This window comes from Carassius gibelio, chromosome A15 (genome assembly GCF_023724105.1).
Source record: "Carassius gibelio isolate Cgi1373 ecotype wild population from Czech Republic chromosome A15, carGib1.2-hapl.c, whole genome shotgun sequence".
Lineage (NCBI taxonomy): Eukaryota > Metazoa > Chordata > Actinopteri > Cypriniformes > Cyprinidae > Carassius > Carassius gibelio.
Window position 1 is genome coordinate 6373634 of NC_068385.1, and position 20991 is coordinate 6394624.

The 20991-nt window shown below is 39.7% G+C and overlaps 1 protein-coding gene across 2 annotated transcripts in view; it reads right to left on the reverse strand.

Moving 5' to 3' along the window:
* LOC128029013 (uncharacterized) overlaps positions 1 to 12668 on the reverse strand; it is a 385593-nt gene extending 372925 nt beyond the window's left edge. For both annotated transcript variants that reach the window (XM_052616458.1, XM_052616457.1), the window contains exons 1-5: positions 12257 to 12668; positions 11706 to 11788; positions 11451 to 11570; positions 11156 to 11275; positions 10582 to 10692 (exon numbers count right to left, since the gene is read on the reverse strand). In XM_052616458.1, coding sequence (XP_052472418.1) covers positions 10582 to 10692; positions 11156 to 11275; positions 11451 to 11570; positions 11706 to 11755 — 401 coding nt within the window. In that variant the 5' untranslated portion in view covers positions 11756 to 11788; positions 12257 to 12668. The remainder of the gene's footprint in view (positions 1 to 10581; positions 10693 to 11155; positions 11276 to 11450; positions 11571 to 11705; positions 11789 to 12256) is intronic.
* Positions 12669 to 20991: the final 8323 nt, after the last annotated feature.

Genomic DNA, 20991 nt, shown 5'->3' on the forward strand with positions numbered 1-20991 from the left:
CCGCAGAGTACCATTTTCTTACGGGAAAGTCATCGTAAAACTACACTTTAAACCGAAAAATGGTTTATTATAGACCCGGAGAGACCGCCGACTACGTCAGCTACTACCGAAATCAGGCCGGCGGGGATTTGCCGGGCTATGCCGGGGGAGGGGTTATGTACGGAGCGGGGTTAGGGGGTCTTTTCAGAGGCCTGTTCAGGATGGCTGTACCTCTGTTAAAAAGAGGATTTAGCATCGCGAAACCCCATCTAAAATCGGCCGCTAAAAATATAGTATCCGACGTCGTCTCAAACGTATTGACGCGGTCTCATAACGATAAAGCTCAAGACGGATCCGGTCTGATGGTCATGGCCCGTAAGAGGATGTCTAAACCACCCGGTGTGAGGAGGCGTGGTCAGTGGGGAAAGAAGAAAACAACACTCGGACCGAAGAAACGCTCAGTCGTACGCAGAAAGCGTAAGGCGGGTGTTAGACGAAAGGCGTCGATCAAGAGAGTCGTAAAAACCATCTTCTAACATGGCGTTATTGCACCTTAGCCGGGTGAGCGATATCTGCTCCGTCAGGCCCCGTGATTTTCACCCGTAGATAGAGCATCGTGTTGTTAAGATCCAAATAATCGTCGCCGTTGCCGGCGATAAAAAACTCCAACGGTGCAGAGTACGATATGGCCGATAATGGGGCTACTTCTAAATAGCCGTTTTTCTCAATAACGGTCTGCGTCAGCGGGACCGTAAATAGGTCCAACTCGGACTTGATGCACTCCCCCGACATGCGGTGCAATAACGCCATGTTAGAAGATGGTTTTTACGACTCTCTTGATCGACGCCTTTCGTCTAACACCCGCCTTACGCTTTCTGCGTACGACTGAGCGTTTCTTCGGTCCGAGTGTTGTTTTCTTCTTTCCCCACTGACCACGCCTCCTCACACCGGGTGGTTTAGACATCCTCTTACGGGCCATGACCATCAGACCGGATCCGTCTTGAGCTTTATCGTTATGAGACCGCGTCAATACGTTTGAGACGACGTCGGATACTATATTTTTAGCGGCCGATTTTAGATGGGGTTTCGCGATGCTAAATCCTCTTTTTAACAGAGGTACAGCCATCCTGAACAGGCCTCTGAAAAGACCCCCTAACCCCGCTCCGTACATAACCCCTCCCCCGGCATAGCCCGGCAAATCCCCGCCGGCCTGATTTCGGTAGTAGCTGACGTAGTCGGCGGTCTCTCCGGGTCTATAATAAACCATTTTTCGGTTTAAAGTGTAGTTTTACGATGACTTTCCCGTAAGAAAATGGTACTCTGCGGTTTTGATCGTCCTTCAGCTCTATGGTGATGTCGGTGATGTGATCCTTGCTGATCGATGCGTAATGTGGGTTGTCGTATCTAGCAATGACCGAGTCGTTGCTTTTACCCGATATATGTACGCATCTCAAAAGAGGAACGTAAGAATCGCCGACCGTTTGATATTGGATAATATCCGTGTAGACGTACATCGTGTAGAACCCCCCGTTGATATCGCATTGATGAGGGGCGTCCGCGACGGCGTTTACGGTAAAATCTGGTTTTTTATGATAGTTTAAACCTCCTAGAGGTTTTAGCGTCGTTCCTAAAATAGTGGCTAGCCTCCCTCGAAAACTTATCGAAATGTTGGCAGGCCATCATGTTTTTGTCAAGGATGTAATCTACGTACATTACGACAATTTTGTCCACGTTTGTAATCACTTCGACGATTTTGACAACGTCGTCCTGATCATCGGAGTCATATTCTTTTGATTTCTTCATTAGCTCGGTGCAGACATCTGCCACGTAGGTACAAGTACTCAGCAGATCGGTGATCTCGAGCGGGGATCGTGATTCACACAACATATCTAGAACCTGTTTTATCATTACGATGGGTGGATCGTTACCGTCAACACATTTGTCCGTCAAATAGTCCCACGAGCTAACCAGTCCTCTTATATACGCCATATTTTTCTTTAGATTTGCCTCGCGCACGGTATCGTGACACGGAGTATCGGGGTGGGATGCGTCCATAATAATCTTGCTCACGAGATTCGTCATCTGCTCTCTGTAATGGTCTTTAAACAATAATTCCATACAGTACTTTAGGCTACAGGCTGCACCCATGTTGGAGGCGGTTTGGTCACTGGCCATTCACGTTTGGGAGATTTTCCCAGAGATCAACGACGTCGCCGACTATTTCCTTGCAGGGTTTGTCCAGAAGTCTCGCCCTGATTTCTTCCACCTTGGAGACGATGAATGGTTCGTCTTTTAATTCACGCAGAATAGTCCCGACTGTTCCTTGAATACGATGGGGTTGAGATTTTAACCCGCACCGCTCCAGGAGGGTAGTGATGATGGAATGAAAAGAGGGTTTAAACAGCTTGCCCGAAAGTTCGTCAAAGTGTGTGTCGAAGTAGTAGTTGGGAGGGTCAAACAGACAGGAATGTTGCAGCTGACTAGGATGGTCAATCGCGCAACCCTCGCACTCGTCCTTCTGCTTATCGTTGATGAGATGTTGCAGTAAAACCACGGTCGCGGCTTTCACGATTTTGAATCCGACGTGGGTGAAACATCCGTCTACGACGTCGAAGTCAGGATTAGAATGAGGAAGGGTTCGGTCGAATGTAGAGGAGTCTTGCGATTGGACCCCTAAACTTTTGTCCCCTCTGTGGGGGCTGGGGGTCCCGATCATCAGATCTGAGTCTAAGCTACGTTTGATAGGTGGTCCGAAGTAGTTTTGGAGGTCCGAGGCTTCAGCGGTGACGATGTTGTTGGGAGCCCAATCGTTTTCAAGGCACGATTCTAACTCTATGCGCCGTCTGACCGTTTTAGCCGAGACCCAGTCGTTGTGGAGGCCCGATGGACCGCCGGCGTCAGTCGGAGTATGTAGGGTTGCGTCGTCGGGAGGGTCGAGAATGCTGTCGAAAGAGATACCGCAGCTGCACACGTGGTCTTCGGCCATGGTTTATAAATGATGCTCGGGAGGGTCGAGTCGCGGTATTTTATGATCGCTGTGGAAAAGGGGAGGGGGCGTTGGAGCGCTTCAGCCTTGATTTATACACGACGCTTGACGAGGTCCGACCGTGGAGCTTTAGAATGGTTGTAGTGAATGGGCGGGGACGGCAGAGAGTATGTGCTGCTCCGAGCACATCTCTCGGGGTGGAACAGTTGAACTTTAATTTTGTTGTATCCGTCATGCATGTCACACCATTTGAACATTTTGTTGATGGTTGAAAAAAGCCTATTCAGTAGATCCAGATCGCACCACTTGAACAAAAACTGCATTTCATACAGATCGTGATGCTCGTTAGGCAGGATGCGTCCAAACCGTGTGTTGTTGAGCTTTGTCTTGTCTTTACAGCAGAATATGTAAACAGAATCATTCGGTCTCTTTTGAGTATGGTCACCCACCACACGGTACCGGACATTCGGGGTCGTCCCGTCCCACTCCGCCACGTACAAAGGCTCCTCGCCGCCGTCATTCAGATCATTCCAGACACGTTTGTAAAATAGAGACCAGTCTTTTTCAGGAAATACCAGACACTCGTCTTCCCCAGCCTGAAACTCACCGAGGCCGTCGGTGGTGTAGAGCGTAACGACTCGAGTTGGTTTGTGAAATTTGTATCCAAATACGCGGTTACTACGCATCATAAATTCACCTTTAGTCCATTCTGAAATTTCATGGAGAAAACTTGTCAAACGGATGTGTCCGAAAGGTTTTCTCGGCGCCATAGTCAGGCTATTCAACATCCTGTTGCTCGGCCCCAAATCTGCCGATTGAGGGGAGGATAAACCATCCATGCTCATGTAGCTCATGTTTCCCTTTCCGGTGATGGGTGTAGAACACACCGACCCCATTTATACACCGCTCATAAATGTAATGGGAGGGGGAGAAGCCTTATAACCACACACACACACACACACACATAACCGTATAACTGTGATAAACTTCAAACAAACTAACTGACACAGAGTTCAAACAACTGGCACACACTTCAAACAAACTAACGGTCAATAGGGTAAAACTTTCTGTCAAAACCGCATGATCGATGCGTGAGGAGTCTTTCATGTACCATTATAATTTAAAACTAATTAGGTCAATAGGGTAAAACTTTCTGTCAAAACCACATGATCGATGATTGGAGAGTCTTTCATATACCTTTATAATTTAGAACTAACAGGTCAATAGGGTAAAACTTTCTGTCAAAACCGCATGATCGATGTGTGGGGAGTCTTTCATCTTAAGTTTAAACTAGCCGTCAAAACCATGATTTAGAACTAATTAGGTCAATAGGGTAAAACTTTCTGTCAAAAGCACATGATCGATGCTTGCAAAGGTCATAGGTTAACCCTTGAAGTCGGAAAGTTCCGCCCATCCATCATAAGGTTACCGGAAGTTCAACCTGTCAAAAGGTCAAAGGTCAAAGTCATAAATCATCATGACAGAAGCTGTATTATAATAACTACTAACCTTAACTAGTAGATAATTAATAGTAGTTATTCAGGAGGTATCACAGAATATATTAGTTACTGATTAGCTAACTGTTACTTAACACAATCATAAAATTATATTACATACTGATTAGTTAACACATCTTTCTTAGTAGTTAACAGTAGTGAGTTAAGTGTTAATGAATAATTACCTGTTAGTTCTTCAGTAATTCCTAATTAGTTATGTAGTAAGTAAGAAACAGTATTCTAAAGTGTTACCCTTTATTTTTTGGTTGACAAAAGGGGATTTACTATTAAAAATAAAACATGCAAGAAATGTTAAGCAGGAGATGCTTTAAAGCGCGAGAAATAGAGGTTTCCTCAATAACAGCTGTAAATAAAGCAACGCTGAGCTCACAAACGCTGCGTTATCAGTCATATAACATGCAAGTCTTCCTTCAGAAACACAGTGATATAAAAACACCTGTGCCTCATTTTGATATTTAAACATATAAATGTAAGGAATTATTATTATTATTATTAAACGTTTTGTTTGTGTTTTTATACCCAAACTTGTAAGCATCCCACCAGAAATTATAAGTGCTCACACCTTTTATTGTTAATGAAACTCTCTGCTCCATCTTTGAACAGTATCGGACGATCTAGTGACTGGTCACTTTGTAGAGACGTGCATGAAGGTGCTGGAGATGCTGTTTGACTTTGTCTCAACGTTTGAAGGGAAGAGAGAACTGGTGCTTAACACTTGACAGACATGAAAACCAAAACTCTTTTAAATTTTCTTTATTTAATTTACTTCTGCTTATCTTACGTGTATTCGTACTGGACAGTTTTGGTGCAGGGCTTTCGGTATGGTGCACATGTGTACCGAATAACTGAAAGCAATATTTTGTGTGCGGAACATATACATTTTTGTGTTTCCAAACGAACATATTAAGTGGCGGAAGTCTCCGCGTTCAGCGCAAATCCCGCCCTGCAGCTGATTCTAAGGCCGGTGACACACTGGCTGCGTGGCGTGAGTATGGCGTTTCTGCTGCGTGTCTTGTCTTCGTGACAACAATATCTATACTTCATGTTGAGCATAAATATAAAGCCTACTGATAAAGGACACCATCACCAGTATTCAGAGGTGGGTAGTAACGAGTAACATTTACTTCGTTACTTTTACTTGAGTAATTTTTTGGAAAAATCTGTACTTTTACTTCGTTACTGTCGGCGACTTTCCTCTCGTTACTTTATCTTAATGCAATAAATGTTATAACCATTTCAGTTTATTCCAAACGCGCCGTCTACTTTTCTCTGGGCAATGAGCAATGCCCATTCGCGAATTATTCATTCTTTTGAGTCAATTCTGTTCAAAGGCTTGATCAAACCAATTGGCAAACGAGTGAATTGGTTCATGAATCAGTTTGAATGATTCGTTCAGTTCCCTACCACATGTGCTGAGCGTCTGAAGCGGTTCACTTAGAGTTGTAACGTTTAAGATCATCAGCAGCGTTGAACACGTGGCTATGGAACTGCACTGAATTGAAAGCAAATCTGCAAAGGCTATTATTTGCTTGCAATGGAGATCCTTATTAGATGAACACCGCGTGTGCTGTCTACTGTTTAACAGGTAATAACTTGGGCTATATTCGATTACAGTACACGATACCTGTGACATTAGTTTGTTGTACGTGTGACTTATAACAGAAGGGAACCAAGTTGAATGCAGCTTCCAAAAGACAAAAAATAGCCGATTAATATTTTATAAATTTTAATACAATCACATGGTGCGAGTACGTTCAGCAAGTCATATCATTAGCTACTAAATTCAGATCTGTGATCGCTTGCTGGCGCTGAGCCAAAGATAGATGCGTTTTTACAGCACTGCGCATTATAACCAATCACACAAGATTCTGCTGAGCTTATGAATGCAATGGCCAATCAGAGGCGTTCAGATGAGTCATCGCTAAAATGCAGGTGCTTCCTTCACTCGCTCGCTGACTGACTGAATACCTCTTTCTGGCGAATTCTCTCGTCAGAAACAACAAAGTGCAGATGTGTGTACGAATCTATAATTAAGATATTGATTTCACAGTGTTAACAGTTTCAGTGATTTTAATGAGAGTGATTGAACTCTAGACTGTCAGTGAAAATGATCTTTTATAATGTAAATGTTATTTGCTCTCTTTCTGAACAATGAAAGATTAGTAGCAATTTTTATATCACATTAACTTTCAATGTTAAATTCACATTTAATATAAATTCAGTCGTATTAAAAATGTTATGGCATGACACCTATATCTGTTACTTACGTAAACAGACAGGGTTTTATAATAAATTACATAAATTGGAGTAAATGCTGATGAAATATATACATTTATACATGCACACATACATTTTATCTATATATCTAAATAAAAATAGGCTCAGTATATATGACCCAAAGTAACTAGTAACTAACTACTTGAGTAGATTTTTTATCCGATACTCTTTTACTCTTACTCAAGTAACTATTCAGACTAGTACTTTTACTTTTACTTGAGTAAATATTTCTAGAATACTTTTACTTGAGTACAGTTTTTGGGTACTCTACCCACCTGAAACTTCTGAAACTTACAGGATTTTTTTATAGTACATTGACCTGTTATTTGTCGGAAATTTATGATCAATATGAGTTTTAAAGGTTTTGAGCAATCTTGATTCCTCATAATGGCGCACTTGTATATTTTTCCTGGGCACACCAGAGTGAACTGCTGTGTTTATACAGTGTGATAAAAACAAATCAAGCACGGCAGACCAACATCTAAAGTCAAGATATTCATAAAAAATAAGTTGCAATTCAATTAGAGTTTCATTATTGCATATCTTCAGAACACCTGCCAAATATAGCCAGGGGCGTAGGACTGGGGGTAAAACCAGTACTGATTACCAGGGCCCCAAAAGAAGGGAGGGCCCTTGAAAAGAGTGGGGGGGGGGAGGGCATTAGGACTGCCTATGCATAGGGCCCGGGATCTTGTTCAGCGCCCCTGAATATAGCTCTAGATGTATGGGATCATTCTGTGATACTTTTTTAAACTTTGAATGTGCTCACTGTTCACTGCCATTATATAGATTGTGAGCATTTTTTTTTTCTCCTTTTGTGATGAGAAAAAGACATGAATACTAGGGGTGTAACGATATCACAAACCGAACCGAAAAATTGCGCCTGAGATTGCAGATCCCCCGGACACATTTATGTCTCTTGTGTGGGAACATTTTGGTTTTCCAGTGGAGTACAGAATGGAATTTGTGTCGTAGACAAAGCACACACAATCTGTCGTAACTGTTTCTCAAAACTTACATAAGAAGCCTAGCGCCACATGTAGGAAGCCTCAAAAACAGGAAACTTTTCCCACTGCCTTCAGAATGAAGCTACAAGCTAACTCTTACTGTGCTCAAATAATTACAAAGGCAATAGGTGTTTTCATGGCACTAGATATGCAGCTGTTTTCCATTGTTGAGAATGACGGATTTACGCATTTGCTAAGTCTGTTGGAGCCCAGATATTAAAATTACCAAGCCGACCGCATTTCAATCAGAATGTGCTGCCTCACCTTTACAGCGAAGTAAAAGCCAAACTAATGGAAGACCTGAGCTATGCTAAATTCATTGCTTTAACTACGGACAGGTGGACCTACCGTGCAACTCTGTCTTTCATGACGATCACCGCGCAATACATTACGGATAACTGGGTAATTAAAAATCTGGTTCTGCAGTCTATGAAAGCCACACAAGTGATCATCTGTCAGAAATACTACAGGCAGCTGTAGCAGAGTGGAAAATCAACAGAGAAAGTGCCGCTACTCCTGTGACAACAGATAAAGCTAAAAACATTGCTAATGCAGTTTTTTCATCAAATATACAATGTTTTGCGCACAGTTAATCTGGCATCACAGAAGGGAATGGGGGTTAACCAGATGTCATGGCTTTTAGGCAGAGTGCGAAAGGTGGTCACCTTTTTCCATTGTAGCACTACTGCTGCAGCAGTGCTGAAGGACAAACAAGAGATGCTCTATCTACCTCCACACAAGCTAATTCAGGATGTTCCCACCAGGTGGAACAGGTGTATTAAGAGAAGCATTAAGGACATTGTTACTCTTTCAGATGATGTAAAATTATCAGAGGACATCATTCAGGTTCTTAAACTCCTGAAAATGGTCACAACTCTGCTAAGCACAGAACAGCTGCCAACCGTTTCAATGATAATGCCACTGAAACACACTATCCTGGAATCTATGAAAGTGAGTGACACCGTGATCACCGACCTTTCCTTTCGGTGAACTTGTTTATGGAGCACCGTGTTTTTTTATGAAAACAAACTGTTATTTTTATTTTAGGCTAATTACTTACATTAGACCATCCTTAAAAATATTTTTGTAAATTTAAATTTAAATAGTAAATAGTAAATAGTAAATTTAAAAAAAAAGGTTCGATAGGTAGGTCTATATTTTGTTTTTTTCAATGTAAACCGGCAAGTCGGTCAGACTAAAAGCAAAAAAAATAAAAAATTGAGTCAGTCCTAAAGGGTCAGTCGGGTTACGGCAAACAAGAATATTTTTAAGGATGGCCTAAGCTATGGATTTCCTTTAAAGCATCCCATTTTTTTGTTCCCTTAATTCAGTTAAATTATGGGTTATATAAGGAACAAAATTAATGAAAAATAAACAGCTGCCACAAATTAATAAGTCTTAGGAATGAATTAACAAGTTGTAGGAATGAATATACTGTCCTGTGTCCTGCAACCTTGCAGCCCTGTAAAGTGCAGAATATGAAACGATTATCTGGTGAAATTACTTTTTACAAAATTTCTATTGCTTTCCATGTTGAAGAACTTTGTGTTGACTTTAAAGTTAAAATCACATTAAAAGCCTAATTTGTACATTATGAATGAATGATGATGCATTTATATATGTTTATCTTCACTCACAGCTGCTCGCTCGTGTTGAGTGCGCATCAGCCGCACGCAGCCCAACATCAAATAAGTTAACCGACCATTAATAGCTTTAATTGATTGCATCTCTTATTGATAATTAATCAATCATCGATTAATCGTTGACATCCCTAATATATATGTATATTTTTCATTAAATTTAATCAGAAATCTATCTTCATTCTATCTAAATGAAATCAGTGTAGTTGGTTCGTTAATTCTCGTCTGTCTCTCCTGTCTAGTTGTTGTTCCTGTTCTTGTCCAGTTGGTATTTTCACAGTTATTCCTCGCCCACCTGGGATTCCTGCGCTGGGTTAGAGTAACTGCAGCTTGAGCGGTCTGGACGTTATTCATCTGGAGTTTATGCCATCGTCTTCCTACATTTCTCATTGCTTGCTATATTCAGATATATGCAAATAAACAATTTTTGTCCTCGCACTTTGGATCTCGAGACTCGATCATTGTGACAGGTATTTCTTGCTCGGAATCGCAATAAAATAAAATACAAGTTTATTGATCTTTGAAAAGGTGCGCCTGCATTATTATGCCATTATCATTATATTATTTGAAACTGGTCTTAGAACAACAATATTATCGTTTATCGCGATAATTTCTTGGACAATTTATCGTCTATCGTTTACTCAGTAAACTGACATAAAAGGTAAGCTGACATCACTAAAAAGACAAATGTTTATTTCTGACTAACTACATTAGAGTTATCTCATTTTAGTTTACTCCGTTAAGCTGACTACACTAAAGAGATAAATGTTTTATTCTGACTAGTGTACATTAGAAGTATTTATTTCATTTTTGTTTACTCCGGTATGCTGACTGCACTAAAAATTTGAAGCCAAAGTTAATAATGAAAAGCTCAAGTTATTATTGTTGGTATAATTAAGTTAATTGAATTTATTGTTCCTTAGCATTGCTGGTAAAATGACATGAACCCTGCCCCCACAGCAAACCGAACTGAACCGGACCTAACCGTGGCTCCAAAACCATAAACCGAACCGAACCGTGCCATTGGTATATCGTTACACTCCTAATGAATACTGAATGGAAACAACACCAGGGTAAGTAAATAGCATTTGTCCATCAAATTAGCACAGCAGGAAAATCTGTTGTGTAAACCAGTGCATGCATAATATGGACACTAACTCTTATTCCTCATTTACCTTTCCTTGCTCTGAGTTCCATCTTTGAACAGTATCGGTCGGTCCAGTGACTGGTCACCTTGTAGAGATGTACAGGAGAGTGATGGAGACATTGTTTTATCTTGTCGCAACCTTTAAACAATGAAGAAAAAAGTGAGTGTGTTCTTACTTTCCAATACAAGTAACCCTAACAAAAAACAAATAACGTACAATTCATGTCCTTTGTAGCATGAAGATGAAATTTGCATTGATAACTTTAATAACATATTTGCTTTCAAATATTAAAGCATCATTCATAGAGTAATATTTAATATACAGTTACAACACTAAGACATTTAACTTGTCTATTTGTTTTCAAAGCTTTCCTATGTGTTCTGTATTTCAAAGCAAAGTATGTCAGTGTTGTGGAGCAGAAGCCAAGAGATAAGTGTTTATTTGTCGTTGTTGTTGTTTTAAGATGTTTATTTAGTACAACAGTTCAAATGAAAGTGGAATATTGCATACTTATAGTAAATTATTTAAATAACATGAAAAACTATAAATTACAAAACCAAGACACAGATTTATATTGAGAAAATGTATGCAAGTACCACACCTTTTATTCCCCACTTTACGCTCTATTCCATCTTTGAAAAATATCGGTCGATCCAGTGACTGGTCACTTTGTAGGGATGTAACAGAAGTTGCTGGAGATGTTGATGGACCTTGTCTCAACCTTTAGTGGGGGAAAGCTTTTTAAATAATCATTTTCATACTAACATTTTAAACTGATGTGCATTTACACCTAATTTTTAAAGGTTTGGAGAAAAAATGGTTATAAGAACAAGATTTTTTTCCATTCTGGTCATAAATCGACAGGAGTTTGGCACTCCAGTTCTAAGTTAGCATACCTTTCTATCATCAGAAAACTCTGAGATCCATCTTTGAACAGTATCGGTCGATCCGGTGACTGGTCACTTTGTAGAGATGTGACTGAAGGTGATGGATATGTTGCTTTATCTGCTCTTAATCTTTAAAAAAAAAAAGACCACGGACAGTGTAATGACTAGTAAAAAATATTCTTGTTGTAATAGTTTCTTCACAATTTACACAAGACCTATTGAGAAATTAAGAAAGTGTAATATATCATAAAACTAATATTTTACCGTTCACTCTCCACCGTCCCCAGATCATCTTCCTCTTCATGTGTGTCCATAGCCTCATTTAGCAGTTATCTCAAGTGTGCACTCTTTAGAGGAAAAACAAATAATATAAAACTAAAATTCTAAAAACAATCAGATAAAGGAAAATTGAGTTCACAATGTTTGTTACTCGGCCATAAATTCAAAAAGTGTCAGATCTAGAGGTCTGTGAATCAGCACAGAAAACGTGGTAGGCTAATCGTCCATGCTGCTGGAAATGTTAACATCAAATAACATATCACATCGGCTATAGGGAGCACTGCAGAAATAAACACACCTGTACCTCCCAGAAATGTTCTACTGCACAAGCGTGTGATTAAAAATATACTTCAACCTTAAACATGGTTTCCTCGCCTTAATGACAATCTAACTGAAAACGACCTCATCTTATACTATTCTCTCTTCTATCAGGGACATTAAATTCCCACAAAATAAGTAAATTTAAACATTAAAACAGCCACAACCTTTTAATAAGCATTTAAAAACGCAATCTTCAAGATTTCTTGTATACGTACCTTATTCGGCTCCATGGCCTAGACGTCGAGTCAACCACTGGACAAATGTGTTAAAATGTAAAAACAAACGCTTCATAAACTGCTAAAAGTCTTGTTCCAGCTGACAAATACTAATATGATAACCTCTGAATACGCTTGACTGAAATACTGATACGAGCTTTTAGTTAAAGTTAGGTCTACTTTCACTTTCGCTTCTCCGTGGTCATTTTGTTCAGAAGTTAAGTCCTATATCCTCAGTTCAATATATTTCCTGTCGTCTGGTGACTGATCTTCATTTAATAAAGTGAAATACGGCAATAGGTCCCGGTCGCCTGAACTCATATTTTATCTTTTCCTCCCATCTGTTCCCGAAAAGATCATTATGAAGCCAGAGTGTGTCGTGCGAAAGAACAAAATGGAGTTCGCTCGCTCGCCCGCCGTCGCTCGCTTTCTGCTTAGTGCGTCAGGCAGTCTATGGTCGGGCATCACGTGACTGAAAATAACCCCAACAACCTATAAAACATTCAATTAGTATTTTAAACTGTTATTTATATATATATATATATATATATATATATATATATATATATATATATATATATATATATATATATATATATATGAACATTTACTTATTTTTTTTTATTAGATAATTAGATTTTAATCTCTGGTTGACTTTGTTTTTCATGTTTTTCTGGTCTCTGCATACTCTAATGTTTAATGCACACTATGTCATGCAGCATTTCTATAACTAAACATCAAAAATTATACAATAAACATCATTTTAATCCTTTTTAATTATTGTAAAATTATTAATTATTGATAAATAAATAAACAAACAAATTAGTGAATAAATATATAGATATATTTAATTTTTTTCCTTTTGTCCAGCAGATGGGAGCAAAGCCTTACTCTCCGCCTGTCAATGGCCTATATAGGATCTTAGTACACTGCAGATATGCTCATTGAATATAAACCAAACAGACCTCTCAGATCATTAGAATCGAGGAAGTTAGAAATACCAAAAGTTCACACAAAACAAGGGGAATCTGCTTTTAGCTATTTTGCCGCCCTCATTTGGATTCAGCTTCCAGATGAGATCGGATGTAATAAAACAAGTCACATTCAGATCTAGACTCCAAACTCATCTGTTTAGCTGTGCATTTATTGAATGAGCCGAACTGACTGCACTGTACTATATGTATGTATAATCATTTTCTATTTTAAACTGAAATTCATTGTTCATCCATTTTTAAGTCATCTTCAAAGTTTTTTTTTAATTCCTAGTTTTATTTGAATGATTATTGTTTTTTTAAATGATTGTTGTACTTTATTTTATGTAAAGCACTTTGTGTTACTATTGCATAGGAAATGTGCTATATAAACTGGCCTTACCTTGCCGTGACTGTTACATTTCTTTCGTGAAAAAAAAAAAAATTGACCAATGTGATTTTAAAGCTTTTTTTAGTGTATTAAAATGAACACTACTGAGGAAATATTCTGTGGGTTTAAAATAATATAGGTGTGGACAGACTGTCCAGATGGTAAGTAAATAATTAAAATAAAATAAGCTAAGATGGTTAATTTGTGTTTATTTTTATTGATTATTAAAGGAAGCATTGTAACAAACGATTGCTTCCAATTTGCATATAGACCGCCTATAAATAAGAACTGTGACTTTCTGTTCATGGTACTTTGCTAGAAGGCTAACAATGGAATCCCCCATGAGCTGTGTCCACTGAAAATGGTCCAGGACAAAAAGTAGACCACCTGCCTTGATGGTACCTGTACCATCAGCTCATGGAGAGGGAGCAAAAGACAGTGGTTGTTTCATCTCATCTAGAGTAAAATTGAAATCAGGAAATAATTAATATTTCTCACTCTTATCGCTGAAATATCTGTAGCTTTCATTTAAATAAGGAATAATTAAGGGATGAAGATGTTACATCCCTGCCCCTGTTTTCTTTTTATCTTTTGAGTTCTAGGACTGACTCCTTTTTGGTGGGCGGGATTGCTCAAATGAAGATCAGCTGCACCTGTGGCAAACTATTTAAGGAGCTCCTAAATTTTGCCTAGTTCTCTCTCACTTGGGTTTTGTGATTTTTGTTTGAAGAGTGGGTTCTTGAATTTGTGTTCCCATATTATTTCCACAACTCTACCAACCTCATTTCCAACTGTTTATTGATTTGATTTTGTGTTGATATTTACTATAATTATCTTGTGTTCGAACCCTAGACATTATTTGTTTAATTTTAAATAAACTTACAATTTCTTTATTAGAAATCATCTTGTCAGTTGTCCTCTTTATGTTATGACTTTGAGCCGGGTCGTAACATAAATTGGGGCCTCATCCAGGATCAATAATGGTTTGGATTTGAGGTTTTATTTGTTGAGTGGAGTGTGGAAAGGGGTATTGGATTATTAGAAGTCTCCGGTTAGGTAGAGTGTTCCAGCTGGGTTGCTAGTCAATCCTTCCAACGGCACACTGTTTGTTTTGTTAGTTTGTTATTTTTGAAGGTATCCCGGGTGGAGATTTAATCTCTTTTGGGGGTACGCTATTCAGGGCCTGGTTTTTTGCCAGGTGACATGAAGTTTAGTGTTTAAAGTGGCCCGAGCCTGGTAAGCCTTTGAAGATTAGAGAGGATTTTTTTTTTTTTTTTTGTACTGGAGTTGCTGTCTAAGATAGCCATGTTCAGTGGTGTTTTGTTTAGCATCATTGTTTAGTGTTGGGAACTTGTGAAAAGTTATGTTTGAGAGAGCAGGATTTTTTTTTCTCACCCCCACTTTCTTCAGGTCGGTAAGTAATTTTGCACCAGTAACCAAAGTTGTTGATATGTCAATGTGTTGGGTAACATGCGGTGGTGATGTAGCATGCTAAGTTGTTGAATGTGGTCAGCAATTTAGACATGATTTTGGTGATTTATGAGGAGGTTTCTTTTTGAAGACTACCATTGTGTTCGCATGTTACCTGTTGAGAGGTTTTTGGTAAACCCATATAGTTTTCGGGTAAGTGATTGACTTGTTGACTGGTGTAGATTTAAAATTACCTTTTTAGTAGTTGTGTGTAAATGGAGTTGGCCAAAAGTTTTCAAGAGTTGGAGTTGACTGCCAACTGCCTGTTTCACCTTTTGTTGTTCCCTCCGAGATTCCTCAAAGGGTAGAGCAAGTTTTTGATATTGGGAAGCATATAAGGATGGTTCCTCCTTTTTCTGAAAAAGAGGTAGAGAAGTATTTCTCCCACTTTGAGAGAGTTGCTGCTACACTGAAGTGGCCTAAGGAGGTTTGGACGCTGCTTTTACAATGTGTGCTTACGGGTAAGGCTCAAGAGGTTTATTCAGCACTTAGTCTAGAACAGAGTGCTGTATATGATACTGTTAAAACCTCCATTCTCCATGCTTACGAGTTAGTGCCCGAAGCATATCGTCAGCGCTTTCGAAATTACTTTAAAAGTGAGAAGCAAACGTTTGTAGAGTTTGCTCGAGAAAAGGAGAACATGTTTGATAGGTGGTGTGCTTCTAAGCAGGTTGAGACCAAAGAACAGCTCAGGGAGTTGGTTCTTTTAGAATAGTTTAAGAATTGTCTCCCAGAAGGTCTAGTTACTTACTTGAATGAACAGAAGGTTTCCAAGTTGTGTGATGCACTAGGGCCCCACTAGGGCTGATGAATTTTCTCTAACCCATAAAGGGTTGTTTGGAAATCGTGAGCTAAAAAGAAACTACTATCAGAGTCGAAGTAAGTTGGTCATGGCCGGATCTAGTTCTGGTTCAACCTCTCCTAGGAAACTTGAGGCAGTTCCTGTAAAGGCAAATATTATTTGTTTCTATTGCAAAAAGCCAGGTCATAAGATATCAGAGTGCTTTCTCAATAAGAAAGCAAAATCTACCAAGCCAGTGGGGTTAACTACTGCATGCCAATTGCCCCTTTTGCCAAGTGACGAGTGTTTTGAGCGCCATTCTCCGAAGGGGGAGAACATGGAAAGTAGTGATGGTTCCACTGATTATACTCCTTTTTTAACAACTGGAGTTGTCTCTTTATCTGGACAGGACGGTGGTGTTCCGGTGCGTATTCTCAGGGACACGGGAGCTGCACAATCGTTACTACTTAAGGGGGTATTACCTCTGTCTGACCAGACTGATACAGGTGCTCAAGTTTTGGTAAGAGGGGTTGAAATGGGCTGTACCATTGTCCCTTTACGTCGCATTGGTATGAAGTCACCCTTGGTTTCTGGTCAGGTAGTAGTAGGAGTGCTACCTTCTTTGCCAATTGAAGGGGTTTCCTTCATTTTGGGCAATGATTTGGCAGGAGTTAAAGTGATACCTAGCCCTCAAGTTACCGAAGCGCCTATATCTGGTGAGAGCTTTGAGTTGTCTCAGACTTTTCCAGATGTTTTTTCAGTATGTGCAGTGACACGGGCTATGTCTAAACAGATTTCTAGTTCCACCGGTGAAGGGGGTACGAATTTCAATTTGGCCGATACGATGGGGAGTGTGATTGGAAGGGTGGAGATAAAGATGGGTCCGTTGAATCTGAGATAATGATAGGTAAGGAAGTGTTAAAACATCCCAAGACATTCCTTACAGAAAATCATTGATTACAAGGGATCAACTCATTTTAGAACAGAGTAAAGGCTCTTCTTTATCTTCTCTGTTAGATGAACTGAGTACGGAGCAAGAGGTGAATGAGTTGTCATCTGGGTTTTTCCAGAAGGACGGGGTGCTAATGAGAAAATGGTGCCCTCGATCTTTGTCTGAACAAGATGACTGGTGCAATGTTTTTCAGGTCGTGGTACCTCAGGTTTTTCGTGAAGAAGTTCTCAAGCTAGCGCATGACTGTAGTATGGCCGGACATCTTGGTATAAATAAGACATATAATCGTTTATTGCAGAATTTCTATTGGCCTGGTCTAAAAAGAGATGTAGTTTCTTATTGTAAGACATGCCATATTTGCCAGGTAACAGGTAAATCCAACCAAACTATACCTGTTGCTCCTTTGCATCCTATTCCAGCTTTTGAGGAGCCTTTTGGTAGAGTTTTAGTAGATTGTGTTGGTCCATTACCTAAAACCAAACGCGGCCATCAGTATTTGTTGACAGTTATGTGTGCATCTACTCTCTTCCCTGAGGCCATTCCTTTAAGGAAGATAACCGTTCCCGCTGTGGTACAGGCCTTGCTGAAGTTCTTAATGTTCGGGCTTCCAAAAACTGTTCAGTCTGATCAAGGGTCCAATTTTATGTCCAATATTTTTGAGCAGGTGCTGGATCAGTTGGGTATTTCATCTTGCCATTCTAGTGCTTACCACCCAGAGTCCCAGGGAGCCCTTGAGAGGTTTCATCAAACCCTGAAAGCCATGTTAAGAAACCTACTGTCTTGAGTTCCAGAGGGACTGGGATGAAGGGTTGCATTTCATGCTTTTTGCCGCCAGAGAGGCTGTACAGGATTCTCTGGGGTTTAGTCCTGCTCAGTTGGTTTTTGGCCATAATGTCCATGGTCCATTGAAATCGTTTAAAGGAGAAATGGCTGGCGGAGGCATCTGATTCTTCCAATCTGCTGGACTATGTTAGACATTTTCGACATCGGCTTAGTAAAGCCTGTGAAATTGCTCATACTAATTTGGCTGGCTCACAGAAAAAGATGATGGCCTGGTATGACAAGCGGGCTAATAAGCGGGATTTTTCAATAGGAGATCAAGTTCTGGCTTTGCTTCCTATACATGGTTCGTCATTACAGGCATGGTTTTCAGGGCCTTACACCACTGAACGCAAGGTTGGTGATCTAGATTGTCATTTCTACGCCAGGCAGACGTAAGCGTAGTCGTTTGTGTCATATTAATATGTTGAAGGAGTACCTTGTTAGAGCCAGAAACTCTGATGGATTAACCAATAATGTGGCTGTTTTACCGTATGTGCCCGTTTTTCCGGAGGAACTTGGTGATGTGCAAGTACCTGTACCTCGGTTAAATAACTCTCATTCTCTTTAATCTTGAGGCTCATCTCTCTTATTTGCCTCCGATGGAAAGGTCTACACTTGTAGAACTGATCAGTTCCTATAGCCCTTTTTTTCCAGATGTGCCTAACCAAACAAATTTTGTGGTGCATGATATTGATGTTTCAGGTGCTGCTCCTGTGAAACAACATCCATACCGGGTTGGTCTTGAAAAGCGTGCACTATTGAGCAAAGAGGTGACCTATATGACTGAGCATGGAATTGCTGTACCAAGCCAAAGTGCCTGGAGTTCGCCATGCATTTTGGTACCCAAGTCTGATGGCTCTCAGAGGTTCTGTACAGACTTCCGTAAAGTTAATGCTCTAAAGTAGATTCTTATCCTTTACCAAGATTGGATGATTGCATTGACCGGGTAGGGCCTGCCAGTTATGTGACCAAGTTAGATCTGTTGAAGGGCTACTGGCAGGTTCCTCTTTCTGACGGAGCCAAAGAGATTTCTGCATTTGTGACCCCAGATGGGTTATGGGAATATCAGGTTATGGCTTTTGGCATGCAAAATGCTGCTTCTACTTTCCAGAGATTAGTCAATCGAGTGATATCAGGGTTAAACAATTGTGAGGCATATCTGGATGACATTGTGGTGTATAGTTCTGACTGGAGTAGTCATATAACTCAAAGGCTATATTAGATCGTTTGTTAGCTGCTAATCTGACTGTTAACTTGGCCAAGTGTGAATTTGCCAAAGCCACCATCACTTATTTGGGCAAAATTGTGGGGCAGGGTCAGGTACGAACAATTCGTGCTAAAGAGGAAGCTATAGACCTTTTTCCTGTGCCTCAGTCTCGTAAGGATTTGAGAAGGTTTTTGGGAATGACTGGCTATTATCGGGCTTTTTGTCCAAATTTTGCAAGTGTAGTGAGTCCTCTTACTGACTTGTTAAGTCCAAAAAAAGATTTTGTGTGGACGACCAATTGTCAGCAGGCCTTTGATAATGCCAAGGCATTGTTAGTGAATGCCCCTGTCTTGTCAGCCCCAAATTTCGAGACTCCTTTTAAACTGGCAGTAGATGCCAGTGAAAAGGGTGCTGGTGCAGTTCTTTTGCAGGACGATGACCGAGGGGTTGAACATCCAGTGTGTTTCTTTTCCAAAAAGTTCAATATCCATCAAAGAAACTATTCTGTAATTGAGAAGGAAGCTTTGGCATTGATTTTGGCTAATCAACAATTTGAGGTTTATTTGGGCAGCGGCAGTCCGATTAAGGTGATGACTGATCACAATCCTTTAGTCTTTTTACAGCGTAGTTGTACTACCAACCAGCGCTTAATGAGATGGAGTTTTTTTCTGCATTCATATCCTTTACAAATTCATCACATTAAAGGAAAGGAAAATGTTCTAGCTGACGCACTGTCTCGTGTGTAATGTTCCGGCCTGTGACTTTTGGCCGATTTCTAAACATAAGTTCTTTCATAAATGTGGCCCTTTGTGCATGCTGAATTCCCATTTACTATTAGCCACTGTGGAAAGCCTTCTTTCAGCATCCATTACTGTTTGGTTTGCATCCGCATCAGCCCAGGCGAAGGCCAGACTACAGCGTATTGTGCGCATAGCAGAGAGGCTGACTGGACAAAGGCAGCTGTCTCTTAAAGACCTTTATGAGGCCAGAGTCAGGAAGAGGGCGGCTAAAATTGCTGCTGATCAGTCCCATCCAGCAAGTGACATTTTTAGGTTGCTTCCTTCAGGAAGAAGGTACAGAGCAGTGAGGACAAGGACCTCACACCATCTTAATAGTTTTTTTCCAAGAGCCATTTCCCTTATGAATAGCTGATCTTGCACTATTTTTGGACTATTTTATTATTTTATGGATTGTTTTAGGCATGCTTTTGCAGCTATACGCATATATGTTTGTGTGTTGAGTTTGTGTGTTACTGATGGCCATATCAAATTCCTGTGTATCTGCTGATGCATTTGGCGAATAAAGTGCTTCTTATCTTATCTTATCTTATCTTACTCCTTTTTCAATTTTACTCAAGTGAAAGTACAAAAGTACTAAATTTATGTATTTAAGTAAAAAAAGGTACTGAAAGATAGATGTTTGCAATTTTATATAGGCTAATTTAATTTTATATTAGCACATTTTTTTTATTTTTATAATCCTACTTCTCAAAATACCTGGAATTTTTTTTCCCAAAATAACCACTATATGGAGTCAAGATATATTTTTGTTGTTGCTATGGACTACGCTGATGAGAGTAATGTTCACTGTGAAGCTTACACTGTGATATACCTGAGAGAAAACAGAGATGACCATCTGATTTTCACCAGTAAGAACAAAGTATTTTAAAGTTTGTTGTTTTACAGAACATCACAGTTATATATGACATGATAATAAGGCCTGAAGATTTTAAGGAAATATATAATTATATTTTCATAATGATTTTTTCCTTCTCAAACCTTGTCTGGGGTGTAAAAACACCCCTGGCCAAACGTGCATCTCTTCCCCTCTTTGATAATTACTGTAGTAACCATGTTCTGGACATCACATCCTTTCTTTTCTCCCCAGATGTAATCTCTCTCTCTATATATAGGTGGTTGAATAAAAATATTTGGACATTATTTATAAAAAATTACCTCAAGTTAGCACCAGCAAGCTTAGCTAGACAGTTAGCATCAGCTAACAATATTTACTTATTTTCAGTACGGTTATGAATAACGTCCTTAATAACAATGGATGAAAAGTTTAGAGCTCTACTGATGATTAAGTCTAGAGTGTGTCCACCTTTGTGTGTGGGGTCCATGTACATGTGCCGAAGTGCC